The following is a 20,268-nucleotide window of genomic DNA, read 5'->3' on the forward strand; positions in this document are numbered from 1 at the left end:
TTAGGGCTGGGACAGTGCAGGTGGGAGTCTGGGCTGCGGGGGGGCCAGCTGCCCACCTCTCTGCCTTTTGTCCTCACCTCAGTCCCCAGAGCTGGAGCCCCCGAGGGAGCAAAGCCGGTGTGTCCTGCAGGCTCGGCCTTTTGGGGGCAACCGAGAAGAAGGAGCTGGGATGGGGGGGTGGGAGGGTGCTGGCGTGGGGGGCACGACCGGAGGGGCCAGAGCACTGGGCACCGGGTGTGGCCTGTGCATATCTGAGCTGGTCCCCGGTGTAACCCGCCCACCTCAAGAGAAGCAGCCCACTGCACCCAGGGAGGGGAGCCTGAGAAGGGGTCTGCTGGGGGAGGGGAGGACACGTGGGGAGTGGAGGGCAGCCCCCTGGACTGTCCCCACAGCGAGGTGGCCTGGGCACGGGGAGGGGCTGGGAAGAAGCCTCCACCCACTTGGAGCCCAGGACTCACTAGGGCACATCCTCATTCTCCGTCCCGTAATTCCTGATGTTCGTGGCAGCTGTGACCCCGCAGATGATGAAGGGAACCCCTCCACTGATGAGGTAAAACCTGTGAGGGCAGAAGGCCTGCTCGGTGCCTGAGAAGCCGCCCTGGGCCCCCCAGGACAGCCTCCAGCAGTTTGGGCAAAGGGGGCACGCTGTGTCCTAACACCACCAACCCCCCAGAGGGGCCCCCTGCCAGAGCCGGGCCTCCCCCTCCCCCACCTCACGCCCTCTACTCCCCTCCCCTCCCCCATCTCCCTCCTCTCCCTACCCATCCCTCTCCCTTATCCCTCCCTACACTCCCCCATCTCTCTCCCCTCCTCCTCCCCCCCTTCCGGTCCCCTCCCGTCTCCTCCCCCCACCCTCCCCTCCTCTCCTGTCCCTCAACCCATCCCCTTCCTTCCCCATCTCCCTCTTCTCCCCACCCATCCCCTCCCTTTCCCCTCTCCACCCTCCCCTATCTCCCTCCCCTCACCATCTCCTTTCCCTCCTCCTCCCCTCCTCCATCTCCTCCCCCACCCTCCCCTCCTTTCCTGTCCCCCAACCCCTCCCTCCCTCCCCCCCTCACACCTTTGTGCACTGCCTGGCAGCCTGGCTTCTCAGCTACTTAGGACGCATCTGGCCTCTGACCCCAACCCCCCCAGGACAGCGACCAGTCTGGATGGGAGTTGGCCCCCACTCCGGGCATGGCCTGACCTTCTTGCCAGCAGGGTCTCAGCCAGCAGCTCCATCTGAGGGCGTTCTAGTGTCTAGTGTCCGACCCACTGAGGCTGGATCTCGAGAATGTGAGGAACCGCCAAGCACACAGGCCAAGACACCTGGCCATGGAGCACGCTGGTCAGAGCACGTGAGGGTCATGGTGGCCGAGGCGCCAGCTTGCGGATGATCACAAGGACGGGCTGCCACCCTCCCGGATGCCACACACACCCCAGTGGGCTGATGGCTCTTTGTCCCCGACGAGGGGAACGCCATGGATCCCAGGTCCACGGGCAGGAACAGGGTGACCCTGGGGACTCTGTGCCTCCCAGGATTCTATATGCAGAGAACATGTCCTTCAGAACAGGACAAATACAGACATTTTCTGACAAAAATAAAACAGCGAATTTGTCACCAGTGGACCTTCAAGAAATGCTCAGTTTCATCCTTCAAGCTGAAGGGCTATTGCACCAGATAGAAACCCCGAAGAATGGAGAGCACCGGAAATGCTAACTGGTAGGGCAAACATAGAACACTTTGTTTTCTCTTAATTACAAAATATATGTGCATATATATGATTGCTTGAAGAAAGAATTCTAACGCTGCCTAATGGAGTTATTAACACACGTTGACTGACAGATGCCGTGTCTTTGGCACCAAGACGGTGGGGGGATGGCCCTACAGGTGAGGCTTCTGTGCACACTTTACACGAAGTAGTGTGACTTTCACACCAAAGATATGGGGAAGAGTCTGTGGACTTCGATCCCTAAGGCAACATGAAAAATTAATAGGCAAAGGGCTAATAGATACATTAAAATGAAATGCAGGAAAATATTAAAGTAATACAGAAGAAAAAAATAGGACAGGAAAGGAGGAGCAGAAGGAAAAGAAAAAGTAAAACCAGAAAACAGGTGGACAGGTGGTTGAAACAGACCTAAGTCCATCTGAGGTCTTGGACCTGAGGCCCTGGTGTGGGCAGAGGGGGGGTGGAGCAGGTGGGCAGCTGCCTGTCTTCGCAGGAGACGCAGAGAGGCTGTGGTGGCCACACTGACATCGGGGACGGACTTCTGGAGAAGGAGATATGAGGCCATCTTATGTCAGTGTCAGCACAGCCCACAGGAGGACATGGCGACCACGCGTGCGTGGGACCAGAGACTCAAACCACGTGAAGCAAAGGAGGACAGACTCACAGGGAGGAGCAGAAAAAGCCAAAATCACAGGTGGCGATCCAGACGCCCTCTCTTGGCGGTTTTCAGGACAACCAGGCAGAGATCAGTAAAGAAACAAGATTGGAGAAACAATTCGACTCACTTTGCCCCAGTGCTCTTCCTGGAGCATCACGCCAAGTGTGGTCCGCTCGCCGGCGGACGACGTGTGGCCATGGAATGAGCCTGGGTCGTCTTACCGGGGTTGTCATCACGGAGTCTATGGTCTGACCTCCATGGAGTCCAGTTAATCAGTAACAGCAAGGTAACTAGAAAAACCACCAATACTTGGAAGTGAAACGACACACTTCTAAATAATTCATGGGTCGAAGAAGTCATAAGGGAATTTAGAAAATATTTTAAACAAAACGAGAAAGGAAAACAACATATTTCTGGGATGCAGCCACAGCAGGGCTCGGAGGGGCGTTCACCACAGAGAATGTTTCTGTGGGAAGAGCAGGGATGTTCGTGGCCCGACGTTCGTGGCCCGCGCTCCACACACTAAGGCAGAAGAGAGCCAAGCAAACGCAGAGCCCCCACACGGAAGGAGAGGACGAGCAGGAGAGCAGACCGCGAGCCGCGCTGAAACCCCTCCAGCCCAGAGTGGATTTCCGCAGCAAGCGGACAGCACCGCGCTCCCACCTCGCGGACGGATGACCCGTCTCCCGCAGGGCGAGGATGAGCTTTGCAAACAGCCCTTGCGAACACCTCCGCGGCTTAGAAGAAATGGATAAATTCCCTGAGAAGAATATGAATTAGCAAAATCAAAACAAGAATTAGGAAATCTGAATACTCTCTATCTGGTAAAAAGGTTGATTCCTATATCCACAACATCTAACAGAGAAACTTCCAGGCCCCTTGAGTGTCACTGGGGAATCTGGTCACACGTCTAGGGAAGAGATGGCACCAATCCATCTTCTATGGGCTTTTCCAGAAAATGAAGATGGGGCACCTCCTGACCCCGTTTGCGAGGCAGCGGAAGCTGGTCCAAAACCCAGCAGAGGCGTGTGAACGCTGGTGGGCACAGACCCCCACTCCTCTAGCAGCAGATCAGCAAACGGAATCGAGGACTTTACCAGCAGGAGAAAACATCACGACAGGTAAGATTTATCGCGGAAATGCAAAGTGTGTTACTCATAAAATCAGAGTAGATCATCATGGAGACGCACTAAGGACATAGACACCATGTGACTGTGTCACAGACGCATTAAAAACACCTGACGGAATTTAACACACATTCGTCATAAAAAATCTCAGCAAACTAGGCACCGATGGACTGTCCTCCATCTGCTGAGCGGCATCGACGGCAAGGGCTTGCAGGGCCGTCCCCGGGCGCTGGGGCTCCAGGTCCACAGCCGGTGTAAGAAGGGCCGTGGTTTGCGGGGCAGGGGGAGGGGCAGGGGGACGGTGAGCCTGGGTACTTGTTCCCGCTGATGTGTCCTTTGGGGTCCAGCCTAGTACGCAAAGCGGGGCGGTGAGCCAAGCCAGACAAAACCGTAGGGAAAACGTCCCCGATTGCTTTTAATGGTTGGAGGAAAACGCCACAGGTGAGCGTGTGCTGTGGTCCACGGCCATCTGTAGCTCTGCTCTCGGTGCTGACCAGGCTCGAAAGCCTCTCAGGACCTGCAGAAAGCCACTCCCCCTCCCCAGCCATGCCTCCACCCTCCAGGGAGACAAGGGCTCTGGGGCTCCCATCACGAGGTCCACTTTAATGCAGGAGGGGGCACAGCAGCAGGGGGCGCGGGAAGGCGCTGTGACGAGAAGGCGCTGTGACGGAAAGGAGCTGTGACGGGAGGGGCGCTGTGACGGGAAGGGCACTGTGACGGGAAGGCGCTATGACGGGAAGGCGCTATGACGGGAAAAGAGGCAGTGATAGGAAAGGCGCAATAGTGAGGCCAGGACGAAGCCTGTGACGGGAAGGCGCTGTGACGGAGGCGCTGTGGACGGAGAAGGCGCTGTGAGGAGAGCGCTGTGACGGGCGGCGCTGAGCGGAAGGCGCTATGACGGGAAGGGCAGTGTGATGGGAAAGGCGCTGTGACAGGAGTGGCGCTGTGACGGGAAGGGCGCTATGACGGGAAGGCGCTGTGACGGGAAGGGCGCTGTGACGGGAAAGGCGCTGTGACAGGAGCGGCGCTGTGACGGAAGAGAGCGCTATGGCGAGCTGTGGCGAAGGCGCTGTGACGGAGCGCTGGCCACGGGAAAGAGCGTGACGGGAAGGCGCTGTGACGGGAAGGCGCTGTGACGGGAAAGGCGCTGTGACAGGAAGGCGCTGTGACGGGAAGGCGCTGTGACAGGAGTGGCGCTGTGACGGGAAGGCGCTGTGACGGGAAGGGCGCTGTGACAGGAAGGCGCTGTGACAGGAAGGCGCTGTGACAGGAAGGCGCTGTGACGGGAAAGGCGCTGTGACAGGAGCGGCGCTGTGACGGGAAGGCGCTGTGACGGGCGCGGGGAAGAGAAGCTGTGACGGGAAGAAGAGCTGTGACAGGAAGCAGCTGTGTAAGGAAGAGCGCTGGCGAAGCTGGCGGGGAAGCGCTGTGACGGAGGCGCTGGCGGCGGGAAAGGCACTGTAGCAAGGAAAGCGCTATAGCCCGGGAAAGCGCTATAGCGGGGAAAGCGCTATGACGGGAAGGGCAGTGTGACGGGAAAGGCGCTGTGACAGGAAGGCGCTGTGACGGGAAAGCTGTGACGGGAAAGCGCTGACAGGCGCTGTGGCCCGGGGAAGGCGCTGTGACGGGAAAGGCGCTGTGACAGGAACGGCGCTGTGACGGGAAGGGCGCTGTGACAGGAAGGGCGCTGTGACGGGAAGGCGCTGTGACGGGAGCGGCGTGAGGCTCGCTCTGCTCCAGCGGGCACAGCAGCAGGAGCCTGAGCTGGTCCCTCTGGTGCCCCGGGGAAGACAAAGGGGCGACTTTGCTAAGCTGGGGACAGCTTTCCCTGGAGACCCCCTGTGGGTGCCCCCAGGCGACACAGCCCCCTTGACTCCTGGCCAGTCCCAGTGGCTGTGCACCATTCCCAGGGGACCGGACAGGTCTTCCAGCGAGTGGAGGCCCAGAGGCAGCCAGGGGCCTAGCCCTGCCCGGCTCACGGGGACTGCGCCCTCCAAGCCCTCCCGGCCTCGTATCCTGCAGGGTGAGGTGGTTACAGCCCCTCCACTGCCTCTGGCCGGCCTCTCAAGCCACTGGGTGCCTCTTCCTTGGCCGGGGGCTCCCCCTGCCTCTGCTTGAGCTGTGTCAACCCCAAGTTGCCAAGCTTCCTGGACCAAGCTCGGCTTGTGTGGCACAGGCTCTGTCGGCAGAGGGCGCTGCAGGCCACGGCGGGTGCCCCCACCTGGACCGGCTGTTCTTGCTGGGGCTGCTGGGCATTCAGCACGGTGGACATGCGGGACACTTGCGGGCCTGCCCGTCCCCGCTGTGGACCACTCTGCACCAGCTTCAGCACGCCCAGTGGCTGGGGACACTTTTGGCCCCATCACCGGTCAACTCCAGCCACACCCTCTCCCTTGGGGGCTCCTGTTCCCTCCTGGGCATCCTGTCCTGCCGTTGTCACTGACCTGCCGTCTCTCATGACATTGAAATCCTGCCCGCTGGGTCAGCAGCCCTGCACAGCCCCAGAAGACACTGGCCATGGACCACTCACGTCTCTGCGTTCCCGGGTCACCACACAGACCGTCCAGGGCAGGTCTGCTAGATGTCTGGGAGCTCACCTGGCTGCCAGGGTCAGACCAGCCTCTTCCTCTAGGGGAGCGTTTCTAGGAAGAAGGGTGAACCAGGACCCCGAGGAAACCCTAGCTGCTGCCCCGTGAGGCCACACCAGACCCTAAGACACACACAGGGCAGGGCCGCAGGCACCTGGGGAGGGGGGTGAGGTGGGGGACTGGCCTGGGCTCCTCGAGGAGCAGGGGGACAGCGGCACGGGGCAGGGGGGGAGATCCCAGCAATGGCCTGAGTGCGGAGCAAAGTGACATTCGGGGTCGGGTGGTCCAATGAGTAAGTGGGGTGGGTACGGGATATGCAAGTTCAGGAACGTGAAGTCCGTCCCTGCCGCGGGCTGATGACGGCCCTCAGAACACGGGTGTGCTGACCCCATGCTGCGGAGGGACCCTGCAGACGTGACCAAGCGGTGGGTGCAGGCACCGGGGATGGTCCGGAGCACCTGGGTGGCCTGATGTGGTCCAGGGGTCCTTGTAAGGGGGGCAGAGGTCAGACGGGAGGGAGGTCAGAGGGAGGCTGGCGAGGAGCATAGGTGTCTCCACAAGAGGCAAGAAGCCCTCTCTCCCCTGGAGCCTCAGGTGAGCCAGCCTGGCCACACCTGGATGTAGCCCAGGAGACCAAATTGGGGTTTCTGCCCGCAAGACCGTGAGAAAATAAATGTGCTGTTTTAAGTCGTTTGTCACATCAGAAGCAGAAAAGGAATATGGTCCCAAGCCACACCCGCTCCCACGTCCCCAGGGCACCCTGTGGGTTGGAGCTGGATGCGGAGGTGGGTGGGGGAGGGTCACCCTTGAGGAAGTGCGCACGCGCCTCTAGAGGCCTGAGTAGGAAAAGCTATTTGTAACCCACGTAGCTGCCAGTCCACCTGCGTGGCCTGTCTCTGGGGCATCTTCACTGCACACCCCTCCGTGCCTTTCCTCGCGGCTCCTAGTGCATTTCCTCCCTGGACTTGCAACAAGTCTTCATGGAGGAGGCTGCCGGTCAAGTGCGTCGTCAGGCTGGTCAGCGACCGCTGTCCCGCTCGGACCATCCACCAGGGGCCCGGGATTCAGCTGAGTCCAGATTTGGGGCCCGGCTTCCGCAGACTCGGAGCCCTTGGCTGCTTCTCTCTCCTCTGGAGGCTGTCCCCTTGCCTGCTGCTGACCACCCAGGTGGACGCTGCCCACGGCCATGTTCACCCAGGCCGGGGAGGCAAGGCGGTGAGAGCGGCACTCGGGAACGCGATGCCCTGCCCGCAGGCTGGTGCGGCCTCACTCAGGCGATAGAAGGAGGCCCAGGAGCCCTTCTAGGGACTGACCACTCGGGCCTTCTGGACCTCGATTAAGCCACCCCCTCCCCCAAAAGGCACCTCCTCTTTTGAAGAGTCCACCAGGACTACTTGGCCCTGGTGCTGTCCCGCCGGTGCCCCCACTCACGGAGGAGAGAACCCACGACGTGCTGGGACCGTTTGTCACCAGGGAGCCGTCCGGGCCAGGTGTGGACACGAGGCGACCAGCCCACTCGAGCTGGAGGAGCATGAATATCTGTGTGCAGTTGTGGGGGACTGTAGGCACCTGCCGCAGGCACCGCCCCCACACAGGATCCGTCCAACAGACGCTCATCTCCGGGTCCAGTTAGCATCCTTCATACTGGCCGGGACTTCCGAATTCCAAGAAATCAGACTGACGGTTTCAGCTGAGACCGAACAGGCCCTGCCGCTCTTGTCTGAGTGTGCTGCTGGCCAAGCGTCCAGGGCCTCAGAGACACCAGCATGCCGATTCGCAGTAGCCACGCGGGTTTGGAGAAAAGCTGTTTGCAAGACCTTGGGGGTCACGCAGAGAAGGAGAGCCATGCCTGTGCTGAGCACCGCACACGGAAATGTGCCCCAACCTTTAACATGGAACCGGCTGCCCCGTGATGACGAACGAGGATGTGCTGACACATTGCAGGTGTGTACTCTGGCAGGTGCCAGCCTGTGGGGCTGCACGACCCCTTCTGCCTGAAAAGAGCTCCAAAGTCCTGAAGCCAGGTCTGGGGACCGGACCTCTGCCCCCAGGGGTGGCCTCGTGAAGTCACGGGAGGGCATGGGCATCAGCCTGGGTGGGCCGTGCTCAGTTCACTGATGGCCCTGGAGCCCCCCCCAATGCAGGGCAGCCTCCCACCGGGTGCTACACGGGCTCCTGGGGGCTCCTGTGGCCGCGTCGGGGGCCTGTACGAAGACGCTGAGAGCAGGTGCCAAGTCCTGCTTCCCAGGATGTGCACTGCCATCCCAGAGGGGCTCCTGTGGAGGGAGCCTCGGGGAACCATCCCTCCACTGGGCAGGGCCGTCCAGTTTGGCAGCAGCTGCACATTGGTGAGTGGATGGGCAAGTGCCCTTCACCACAGAGCTCACGCATCCAGAACGTGAGTGCCTGGGTCTTAGGGCAGCTCCATGTTTCAAGAAGCAGCACTATCAGACCTTAAATAATAGGGAACGACTTAGGAGCATGTTGTCAGGAAGGCCAGGAGGGGTGGTTGCAAAATGAGGACGTAATCATATGCAGCGAACTTGGGTCCCGGCCCTGAGCAACCAGAGATGCACAGCAGGGAGGTCTATTTGCTTGTGAGGCAGCGTCCCTCGGGAGCTGCTCTGGTCTCAGTGTGTGTCCCCAGATTCATACCGGGAAGCCCCACCCCAAGGGGAAGGTGTGCGAGGCCGTGCACTATAAGCATGGAGCCCTTGGGACCAGGGTCAGTGCTCTTATGAAAGAGGCCCTGGAGAGCCCCTGCCCCTTCTGCCCTTGAGGACATGGCAAGAGGTCTGCTCCCAGTCAAACTGAGCTTGCTGACTCCTGACCTCAGGCGTCCAGCCTCCAGACTGGGAGACACACTTCTGCTGGTCGTAAGCCCCCAGCCAGCAGCATTTTGTTAAAAAGGTAAACCGCACGGATGGAGACCCTAGTGGAGGGAGTAGAAGCCTGCGGAAGGTGTGTCTACTAAGAGACCTTGCTGCAGGGGGCCGAACAGCATGGTTGGGGGGCTCCATGGCTACCACCCAGCCAGCCAGCATGGCACTCTGCCTGGGACGTGCACTGTTCTCCCAGCCACACGTCCAAGTGCTCAGGGCTGGAGCTGTGCCGGCAGAGCCGCTGTGCTGGAAGTCTCCGCGGTGTGCTGGGGGCCGTGGTCCTTAAATTGCCTGTAGTGTTGCCCATGGAGGTGGGACAGGAAGAGAAGACGTGCGAGTAGCCATTAAAGTGAACCGAGGACACACCAGATGGGCGGTGTGGCTTTGGTCTGGAGTCCACAGCACCACGAGACCTCTCGGAGGCAGGGCCAGCCACGAGTCCTGTTCTGTGGACGAGGTGGGTGCAATCTGCAAAAGCAGCCTTGTTCTTTCTCCTCCAGTGTTTCTGAGCCAACCTGCCCCTCAGCTTGTCTTTCTTCTCTCAGCCACGTGGTTGGAAGCGAGCAGGGAGGTGGCCGGCTTGTCTTAGAGGATGCTGGCTGCACCTGGCGGCCTGGCCTCTCCCTGGAGGGTGCGTCCTGGGGCTGCTCTGGGCTGCCGCTGGGGACCTAGTTTTCTGCGTTTCCTATGTACCTGACGGGTAAGTCGCTCTTTGTGCCGGGCCGGGTCTTAGGAACGTCCACCTTCCTCTGGGGTCTGCAGGGTCATAGATGGGGCGGCCAAGTGGGTGGTCCCCAGAGAAAACCCTGACCGACTTGCAAGCCGGCTTCCGGGGCAGAAACCCTGTGTGTGTTCTGCTACCAGAGGAAGGACCGGGTTCTGTGTGGACCCCCCGCCTGGAGTTCACCTTTGCTGCTTCAATACTGTCCTCCCAGTCCTGAGTAGGAGCCACACCCAAAGTGGCTGAAACCCTGACCCCGGACCCGGGCCTTGCCAGTGCCTGCCTGCCTGACCGGCTTTCTGACCGCCCGGTGAAATTGCTGGGGCTGACGGCGGACCCCAGCCGGGCTCCCAAGAGGGCATCTGCTCCACCTGCAGGGGTGAGCACCCCTGGTTGTGCCCGCGTGGCACACAGCTACCCTCTCTCTGTGAGCAAAGCGAACGTCCCCTTGGAAACCTCGTTCTCGGCTTCTCCCACAGGGCACATCTTCACGCCTGACCCCACGGCTGCTCTCCTGGGACCTGCCCTCTGGCCAGAAGGGAGCATTTATCAACCCTGGGCTTGGGTTCTTCCAGACTCAGTCCTGTGAGTAAAATGGAGGATTTAAACTAAGGTTATTCATTCAAGGCCAATTAAAAAAATATTTATTGAATTCCTATCATTTCCCCATCAAATGTGTAGGCGCTGTGTACTGGGATCTGAGGACACAGTCCTTCCCTCGGGCCACGGGAGGATGCTGCAAAAGCCCCAGGGAGATGCACTGGGGTGACGCAGGGTCGGGGAGGAGGGCAGGTGGGGTCTGAGCATCTAGTCGTGGGCACTGTGGCTGGAGAGGTGGAGAAGCCGGCTGGAGGCTGGGGGCCAGGCTGGGCAGCAGCGGGCGGCCCTGCGTGCTTTGGGAAGGGGAGTGCACCGCCAGGCCTCCCCCTCAGGAGGGGGATTCTGCAAGGTGGTGGCAGGACCCACGGCCACCAGGAAAGGAGCCAGAGGCCTGCGGGGGATGGGGAGATGCAGGGTTGGGGGGCAGAGTCAGGGCCTGGGAACTCCTGATTTGGGCAGGGGGACAAGAATACTCTGGAGCAATGGCAGCTTTCTGACACGGATGATGGGATGCTGAACTGGGGACATGGGGTTGCGGTTAGTTCCTGGTGGACACACAGGGGATGTGGGGTTCCTTCCATGTGGACGCACTGGTGGGTTTTGTCAGGATCCCCAGGGAGAGGCATCAGCCGCCATGGGATGCGAAGGTCTGGATCCAGGAGCACGTGGACACCGGCGTGGCCCCAGTGGGATGGGGCTGGGTTCTGGCAGCAGAGACCCTTGGGTTGTCTTGGAAGAGAGTCCACATGATGAGCAAGGTGCAGTGGCCTTGCATCAGAGAGGCCTTGGTGATGGTCACCGGGGCTGGCAGCCTTCCTGTGTCTGTCACCAATCCTGACCCCATAGAGCAGCTCTTCTCTCGAGCTGACCTCTCTCACGCCCTACCCCCAAGGTCATCACCCTTGAAAATGCGTCCTGCACTTCCCAGCACTGACCTTGCCCGAAGACCTCGCCCTCCTGCTTGAGAGAGACAGAGCATCCTGGGGCCGGGACCTGCACCCCCAGCTGAGTCTGTCCTGTCCCCAAGCCACATCTCCGAGGCCCAGGGGCAGCACTTCCAGTGTCGAAGATCTCACCTCTCGGTTGCAGGTGTGACACCACGGCAGGAGGCACTGGGTCAGGGCTGAGGGACAGGGACGGGGTTCACATTCAGCCGACAGTCACACCGGAGCCCCGGGCAGGAATGAGGGCAGGAATGAGGTACTATGTGCTTCCCGTCACTGTAACGGGGACGTCCTCCCAAGCCACGGGCCACTTTGGTGGAGCTGGGATTTCCTTCCCTCAGCTCGCCACTGAAGCTGGCACAGGTCTCGAAAGGCCTCTGCCCTGAAACCTAAGCATGTATGGAAGTTAAACAGCATATGCTACGCAACCAGTGGGCCGAAGAAAACAGGAGCATCAGAAAATGTTAAAAACGATGACAAACATGCCCGAATCATGGGATGTGGCGATAGCATCACCCCAAGAGAAATCCATAGCCGTGACCATGTACAATGACAGAAAGATCTCAAATGACTAGTCTAACTTTACACCGTACGGAACTAGAAAGAAGACGAGCAAAGTGAACTCGCAGCTACCAGGAGGACGGGAGCGGTGCAGACCGGGGCAGAGGTCCCAAAGAAGGGGAAAACCTCACAGGAGATGTATGAACCCCTCGTGGGTTCTTCAAAACAGTCCACAAAACTGGCCAATCGCTAGCCGGACCGACAGAGAGAGAGAGAGAGAGAGAGAGAGAGAGGCTCCTGTTGTGCTGGACGTCCCAGCCAGGCAGAGTTAAACCTAAAAGCCGTCTGGACTGGGTAGGAGTCCCTGTGGGCCGATGACGGAACCACATACGCACGATCCTAAGGAACCCACAGCTCTCGGGGCTCGTGAACGAGTTCAACAAATCTTCAGGACACAAGACCGACACACAAAACTCAGTTGTGTTTCTGCACGTATGCAGCGACCGACCCGAAGGTGAAGAAGACAGTCCCATTAAAACAGCGTAAAAGCCACCCTTAGGGAAGAAATCTAACCCAGGCAGTGCAGGACGAGTGCGCTGAGGCTGTAAACGTCACCAGCAGAGATCACGCAGACCCGAGGACACCGAGAGCTGGGCCGTGGGTACGGACCGGATGCTGTTAACGTTACTGTGTCAACGACTCTTCCTGAAGGGCTCTGTAGGGCAGGCAAGCTCCATCAAAACGCCAGTGGCCATTTTTGCAGAAATGGGAAAACAGATCGTAACGATCATACGGAATTGTAAGGCACCGCGAATAGACAAACCAGTCCTGAAACACGAGAGCCACCTGTCCCCTCTGCTCCCTGAGCCGGCCCTGACTCAAAGGCAGCACGTCTGACACCCGGACTCGGGGTCTTGGCCCTGGCAGTGCCTCTGCTAGGTGAGGATTGCCCCCAGGGCTCAGGCGGGGGGGGGGGGGGGGGAGTCAGGCCCAAAATGTTCCTCCACTCCAGAGTCCTTTAAAATTCTATGTGGCTAGAGTTGCCTTGAAATCTCTAAATGGGCTTGGTTTTCCCCAAAGCTGCGCAGAGGGGTTCTTTGGACGAGCAGGCAGACCCTCGTGCGGGCCGCAGAGACAGCGAGGGCCCTGGCCCCCACAGGCCCACTCCCCTGTGGCACACACCCCTTGCTGCATCTCTGTGGCCACCTGGCAGCGAGGTCAACATGGAAAGTGAGACAACTGGCCTCCAGTTTCTCAAAAAACTGCATGCTCTGAGCTCACACAGACGGTCCTAACCCACGACTACTTTCTTTTTATTTCTCATTGGAAAACTGCAGAGCAGGGAGGACACAGGAGCGCCTGCCTGCCTGCAGACCACGTACCCAGCTCTTGGCCCCGCCGCAGGTCAGCGGGACCTGCTGTGCTGCTCTGATCAGCGTAGGGCGAGGCCAGGCAGCACGAGGCCTGGGGGCTCTTCCTCTCCCAGAAAACTCAGGAGCTACATTTCCGTGCTGGGAATGGGGTCGGGGACACAGATACAGGGATGCCTACTGGGGCCAGTCGAAAGAGCCATCGCCGGTAAGGAGGCCTATGGCTGGAGGGCAGATGGCAAGTCCAGGGGGCTCTGGGAGGAAAGACTCTGGCCCCTAGCCTTGGGGGTTCTCACCACTGGCTCAGGCCAGGCCTGGCCAGAGAAAGCAGCGAAGGAGGGCAGGCCCTCAGCGGAGCCCAGAGCCAGTGTCCCCACCCTCCCGAGCCTCATCCTGCCAGAGGGGTCGTCATGTAGGGAGCTGCTGGAATCACATCACATGCCCCCCCCGGTCCCCCAATGTTAAGCTTTTGTACCAAAGAGGGAACATGGAGGGAGAGGTGACAGTGGTTTCCAGAAAGCACAGCAGGAACAGCAAATGTCCCAGAGCGACCTGCAGGTGTGACACAGCCAGCTTAGAGCACAGCCACCGGGCCCATGCCCCTCTAGTCCTGGGTCTCCTGAGCCCACAGCCCACAGGGCACATGCCTACGGAGGCTACAGCCCACGGGCACGTGCCCACAGAGCCCACAGCCCATGGGGCATGTGCCTTGAGGCCCTGGGCCCACTGCTTGGAAGCACCAGGGAGTCTGGTTCATTATGCACATGTGACACCATCAGACAGAAAGGTTCTGGAATATTCCGAGGCCGCCATGTTGTTCTTCAAAAAGCCGGGCAGCTTTTCAATCAATTATAGACCAGGGCATTCATTCTGAGAGTGATTCTTGAACCCCAGGGAATGGGGGCCTCCCTGGCAGGAGGAATGAGGAACGGGAACCCTGCCTCCCCGGCCGGCGTCTGCAGCAGAGTGCCATGGGCCCTGCTAGCTGTGTGGCAACGGGTCTGCTAGCTCCAGAAACTCAGTGTCAGTAAACCTCTGGGGGAGGTCTCCTTATTTACTGAACAACACAGGGCGTTGTTTTATCTGCCTCAAAATGAGTTCTTCTGATGAGTTTTAGGTACACTGAAGTATTCCCAGATGGCCCTTCAAATGTGGAGCTGGACAGAGTTCAGTCCAAGGGGCTGGGTGTCCACAGTCCAGGGCCCAGGCCACAGCCTAACAGTGGCATCAGCTGCCCACCCCAAAACCCTCCCAGCTTGACCAAGTAACAGTCTCCAAACCCATCTGCCACCCAGCCTTGAAAGGCCCAGGCCGTGTGGCCACCTTGGGATTGGTGACTGAGCCGCCTCAGTTTCCCCAGCTAATGAGCAGGGCCCCCAGCACACGACTGTGTCCAGCACCCCGACATCCCATCTCTGACACCCCACCCTGCCCCCAGCGCCCCCCCAACCCCGGCCCCCTGTGCAGAGTGGATCGTCCTTGGTCCCCAAGTTTGCCTGTGAGCCGGTTTGCTGAGACCTCCAAAGGTAGCCCAAAACTGGGGCTCTGGGTGCCTTGGGGGTGGAGATGGCCGCACCCGTGGGTGCTCGAGTACCTGAGCAGGGGCTGCCTGGGGAATGGTGGTTGGTCTGCGCCCGGGCACGGTGGAGCCTTCCTGGTCACCTGCTTGTAGATGTTTCTGGCAGTCACCCCGATCCACAGCATGGTGGCCAGCGTGGAGTAGTGCAGCAGGATGCCTACCTGTGGGGAGAGGCGGGTCAGCCGGGCCTCCGTGGGCCATCTCCCCCAGCGTGCTGCCCTTGGACACTGTGTGTTCCCCGAGGCCCGGGTCTGAGCCCCGCTGCTCCCTTTGCTTTCTCGGGAGGCAGCTCGATAGTGACAGGGAATGAGACCAGCAGGAGGGTATGTGGGGCCTCCACTCAGGGCAGATGTCCCACTTCCCAGGGAGGTCTGCAAAGGCTCTGGCACTGGTTAGCTTTGCTGCCCTGTGGAGAGATGGGGCTGGGAGCACACGGGCCTGTGCACACGATACTCCTGGGGCAGTCCACGTGAGGCTGGCCACATACGTGCCCCTCAGCTGCGCGCACACCGTGCCTGCACACAGGCCTGTGCACGTGTGTCTAGGGTCAGTGCGGCCTGGACGTGGGACCCGAGGGCCCCAGGGAGGACTTCCTCTGGGCTCGGCGGCCCCGCAGCAGGGGTCTCCCAGTAGGCTGGTGCTGGGAGTGTGTATGACATAGAACCCTTTCAGGATCAGATGCCGAAATCTACTCCCCACAAGGCCGAGTTACTCACTGCTCTCGGCAGCTGCCCACGTTGGTCCCCTGGCTGCAGTTACTTCCTTAGCTAATTATGCATCCCCTCCTTGGTCTGCACCTGGTTCTGTGAAACACGGTTACCTATGAAGCAATAACCTGACATTTCACAATGACAAGTAAATTATGGCTGTGATTGGAAAGGGCATAGATGTTTAAGGAATACAGAGATTCTCTGAATAAAGCTAACATTGCGTTATAATGATTTATCAAATCCAGAGTTCAATGTTCACTTCTTAGAAAACTCCAGGATAATCGATGAGAATGGGATGCGTGGGGGGGGATCCCCAGGGCCGTCTGCGGTTTCAGGTGGGCTCCCTGCATGTATGTGGCCAGTCCAACCGTTTCCTCAGCCTGGCCGGACCTCCTGCAGGCCTCAACCCCAGCGGGGACCCGGGGGGCAAGCACTCTCTGCACCTGAACCAGAAGGAGAAAGGGGCCACATCCACCTGGCCCTCGCCTGAAGGATGGTCAGTCTCTCTGTTCAGGGGGCAGCATTGTGGCCGTCATCACAGATGAACAGAAATAGTCGTGAGTCCTCGGAGGAGCCTTGGGATCAGGAGGAGGGGGAGGAGCTGGCTCCGATGCTGTCCGGCTGCTCGGAGCCCCGCCCAGACGGCCCCCCGCTCGCTTGTGGGGTTGCTGGACGGAGTGAGCAGTGGGACTCCGCCTCTCAGACACCCACTTCAGGATGGACGCAGGGAGGTCACAGGGACCCAGCCCTGGCTTCCAGACAAGGTTGCCGCCATCCTGGGAAGGAGGCAGCCATGGGCCCTCACACCGCCAACCCAGGGTCAGCACTGACGATGACGTCATTATCACGTGGGACCACCAGCGGCAGGCTGTTGGTGTGCATGATGTCACTCAGGACTTTAATGAGACTCCTGGTCATCTTGTTGCCATAGCGACCATCTGTTCTCTGTCGACCGGAGCTCCAGGCCACGTGGGGTGCATCATCTTACCCTGAGTCTGAGCCACAGCTGGACGGGGGGGGTCCAGGGGTATCCCATGTTCAGGTGCCAGGCCCCGGGGTGGTGGCGCGCTGTCCCTTGTCAGAACGGGGCAGACTTGGCTGCCACCAGAGGAAAACCACATTTGCCAGGATGAATTGGCTCTCGGAGATGAGGACCCTGAGACGTCTGATATCCGTGATGGGCAAGCTGGAGGCTCAGGAGAGCTGAGTCCAGGGGCTGGACACTGATGTCCCAGCCTGGACAGGCACAGAGAGAATCTCTCCCTCCTCTGCCATTATCCCTAGACCCCCAGGGGAGCGGACGAGCCCCACAATGGGGAGGGCGCCTACTGGGCCCAGTCCAGGGCTGACCTCATCCACACCTGCACACTGGCACCCAGAACGATGTCTGACCAGATGTCAGCCCCGCGACTGTTCCCATCAACACAGTAAGGCTAACTATCCCGTCCTCTGATGCCCCGGTGTCCCAGGTGCGTCTCCTCAGGCCTGCCTCCTCTGCAGCGAGTCATGGGCAGAGCCGGGCGTGCTGGCTGAGCCAGGCATGGCCTCTGCACTAGTAGCCAATGCTCTGTTGGCGTCTGCAAAGCATCTGCCTGTGTTACAGAAATGTTTGGGGAGTTCCAGGGAGAATGTCACCCTGAGGGCTGGCCGGGCTCTCCAGCACTGCAGGCCCCCCCCCCATTGCCTCACCTGGGCCCCAGCTCTGTTCTCTCGAATGCACATGAGGCCCTCCGTCCCTCCTTGCCTGCTGGAGGGCAGCCCAGCCAGGGCTCGTGTGGCTTCACTCCCAAAGGTGGGTCAGGTCCTGATGCATGTTCGCAAATGAACGAGTGAGTGAATCATGCACCTGGAACCTTGTGGAAATGTAGTTGGGAGGTCAGGGGGCATCTGCTCCAGAGCTCATCGGCTGACTCCCTCCGACAGGGGGCCTGAGGGGTTGTCAGCACAAGACAATCAACCATTTCTCACGCTAACGTCATCTTGGCAGACCCTGCCTCTCTGGACCTGACCAGGCCTGTGCTGTCCCTGGGGTGCCTACCCGGCTAATGGGCCGGGCCTCAGATGCCACGAGTACACCCGGTCTCCAGGAGTCTCCATCCAGGCTGGAGCATGGGTACAGTTCCCAGGTTTATCCCCGTGGTGCCGAGGAGCTTGGGGGGTGGCCGCAGGGCCTGGGAGCAGCAGGCTCCTCACCGCCAGGGTCCCTGCGCAGGGGTCACTCAAGTGGCCGAGTGCGATATGGAGATACAATCCGTTTCACGGCTCGCAGACGGCTCCGCTCCTCAACGGCGCTCACAGGGGGAATGTGGATCGGATTTTCCTGTGTCCCTGCTGCGGCTGTTTCCACACCACTCCACAGGCTTCAGGAAGCGTGTCTGCCCCTCATCGTGGTTTCCACGTGTGTGCTGGCAGCTTTTCTGGGGGGGCTCGTGTGCAGGGGAGAAGCCAGCCTCTGATGGGGTGGACAGCCCCGACAGGGATTTGCACGCAAGCAAGCCTGGGCTCCGGAGCAGGGTGCTGCCCGGTGGCGGGCATCTGCAGCGGGATCTCACCGCCCGATTCTTCCCCAGGGCGCCCCTGTGGGAGCAGCCTCTCACCGGGGGGCAGTCGTCCGCCATCTGTGCAGGGGACAGGCTATCTCGTGTGCAGAGACCACCACCAAGGTTGGCGCTAGTGCCCCTGAGTGTCAGGTAATCAGGCCCCAGCGCCTCCCACAACCACCAATAAATGTTGAATTGACAGAGCAAAGGCTGTAAGGGGGCAACTTGACACCCTCTGGAGGCCGAGAGCCTCCCTCCATGTGGCCCAGACAGACCCACACCCCCAGTGACTGAAACCCAAGAGGTGAGTCCTTGGTAAGATGCTCTTTGGTCCGTGGGGCAGCCCCCATCTGGCTCCTGCCTGGGCGCTGGAGGTCACTGTCCATCTGGAAGAGACTGTCCACCCTGGAGGCCACTGTCCGCGTTGGAGGAAACTCTACTTGGAGGTCACTGTCCAGCTGGGCGAAGCTGGGGCCCTGAACAGAGGGGCTGGGCAAGGAGCCGGAGGGAGGAGCGCACAGAGAAACTTGGGCTTGGGGCTGCCTCTCCTGGGCTCGGGCCACACTCGGCAGCACAGGGAACCAGGCTGACAGCTGGGGGAAGGGCCTCTTCTGATCTCTGTCAGAACCAACAGGTATTCCCCCTTTTATAAAGAAACGCCAGGTGAGGCCACAGGGAGAGAAGACACTTTGGTGACTTGTTCTCAATGCAGCGATGCTCTGAAGCCCCTCTTTTTTACCTGAGAGGGGAGCAGAACTTCCAGAGTGAGGTCACGCGGTCTGCCACGGTTCCACGTGGGGGCTGGGCCTCCGTGGCCTGGACTCCCTGGCCACCTGCTGGTGCCAGAGCTTCTCCCTCACTAGAGCCTGGGCATCAGCATCTGTGGATTCTTACCTGGCCGGGGGCGGGGGAGCAGGTGGCCCCTTCTCCGTGCTCCTGCCCAGCAGTTTCTGTGGGAGGGCAGCTCCCACCCCATTCCCGGGACCAGCACCGTTTGCCGGACAGTGAACGTCCAGGTAGCTGGTCAAGTGGGAAACGGATTCTCTGACATGATCCAATGCCGAGCGAAACCATAGGCCTCACGATGGGGAGAGGCCGCGATACGGGAGGCGCGTCTGGACAAACCAGTGTATTTTAATAAATAAGACTGTGATCGCATATTTCCCATTTGGTAGCAGGGCGGATACACACTTGACATCTTGTAACAACACGAGGACACGGACAACACTCACCGCCTGGCACAGGATTGGGTACTTGGTGCGGTTGACGCCGCCGGCAAACACTGTGAAGGTCAGAGCCGCGTGGAAGCAGAAATTCAGGAGTGTGTGTCGGCCTTTCCGGCTGATTCGGATGGCGCTACGGGAGATGGAGGTTTCCCTTCAGAACCCGGCATGCAGGGCAACGCGCGCAGTGCAGCCCCCTTAGCCAAATGCCGTGCTCCGTCCACACGGGGACCGAGCTGAAGACCTCCAAGGCGTGACTGAGTGGGGGTCGGGGGGGCGCACCCGAAGGACCAGATGGAGAGAAAGGCATAGGGACTTGCTGAATCCACCGTTAGGGTGCTTTTGTGGTAAATTAGGCAGGAATGCTCTGACTGGAAGGGTTTTGAGAAATCTCAAACCTGGTCACAGGCCAGATGCTGATATTGAAGCCCTGAGACTCTGTGACTTGTGTGGTCGCACAGACAGAGGGTGGGAGGGGTCCCCTGGCCACACCTCCTGGTTCCCAGGACAGAGCTCTTCCCTGTCTGTGCAGATGTCTGGTACCTCAAGAAGAGGGCATGGCTGTGACTGTGAGCAAGAGCCCCCTGTAGCCACCCTTGTCCCTGGACTAGGGTGTTGTCTGTGGCTGTGACCATCTCCATGACTAGGCCTCACCTTGGCTGTGGCCACGACAGAGATTGCTCAGTCCTTCCCCATGACCGTGGCCTTGGACACGCCCAAGCCTCTTCTCATCACTGTGGTTATGGCCACAGTCTAGGCTTCGCTCATGACTTTGATTATGGGCTTGACCCTGACCATGGCAGAGACCCCTCCTCACATTTCCCAGTGCATCTTCGAGTGATGCAGACATACCCAGGTCACCCCCCTACCCCTTGCAGGCAGAGGTGGCTGGGAAACCAGCTCAGCAGAAAAACAACTAGGTCCCCGTTCCCCCACCAGATTAAAAGGCACAATGCAAACGTGTGTGAGGGTTCTGGCAGCTACTGTAACTTCCTAAGGATGGGGCTCTTGGAGCAGCTGAACTGAGGCCACTGTGGGAAGACCCTGACGGAGGCTTAGAGTGGAAGGGCGAGGCTGTTCCTGAGTACTTGGCCACGCTCGGCTGCAGCCAGG

The 20,268-nt window shown here is 59.9% G+C and overlaps 1 protein-coding gene across 1 annotated transcript in view; it reads right to left on the bottom strand.

The window, feature by feature from the left end:
• The window catches only part of ADGRA1 (adhesion G protein-coupled receptor A1), a 31,393-nt gene that overhangs the window by 2,956 nt on the left and 8,169 nt on the right, over positions 1-20,268 (bottom strand). Inside the window, exons 3-5 of the mRNA XM_040624820.1 lie at positions 19,165-19,288; positions 14,698-14,843; positions 459-557 (exon numbers count right to left, since the gene is read on the bottom strand). Coding sequence (XP_040480754.1) covers positions 459-557; positions 14,698-14,843; positions 19,165-19,288 — 369 coding nt within the window. The remainder of the gene's footprint in view (positions 1-458; positions 558-14,697; positions 14,844-19,164; positions 19,289-20,268) is intronic.

This window comes from Ursus maritimus, unplaced genomic scaffold, assembly GCF_017311325.1.
Source record: "Ursus maritimus isolate PB19 unplaced genomic scaffold, ASM1731132v1 scaffold_7, whole genome shotgun sequence".
NCBI lineage: Eukaryota > Metazoa > Chordata > Mammalia > Carnivora > Ursidae > Ursus > Ursus maritimus.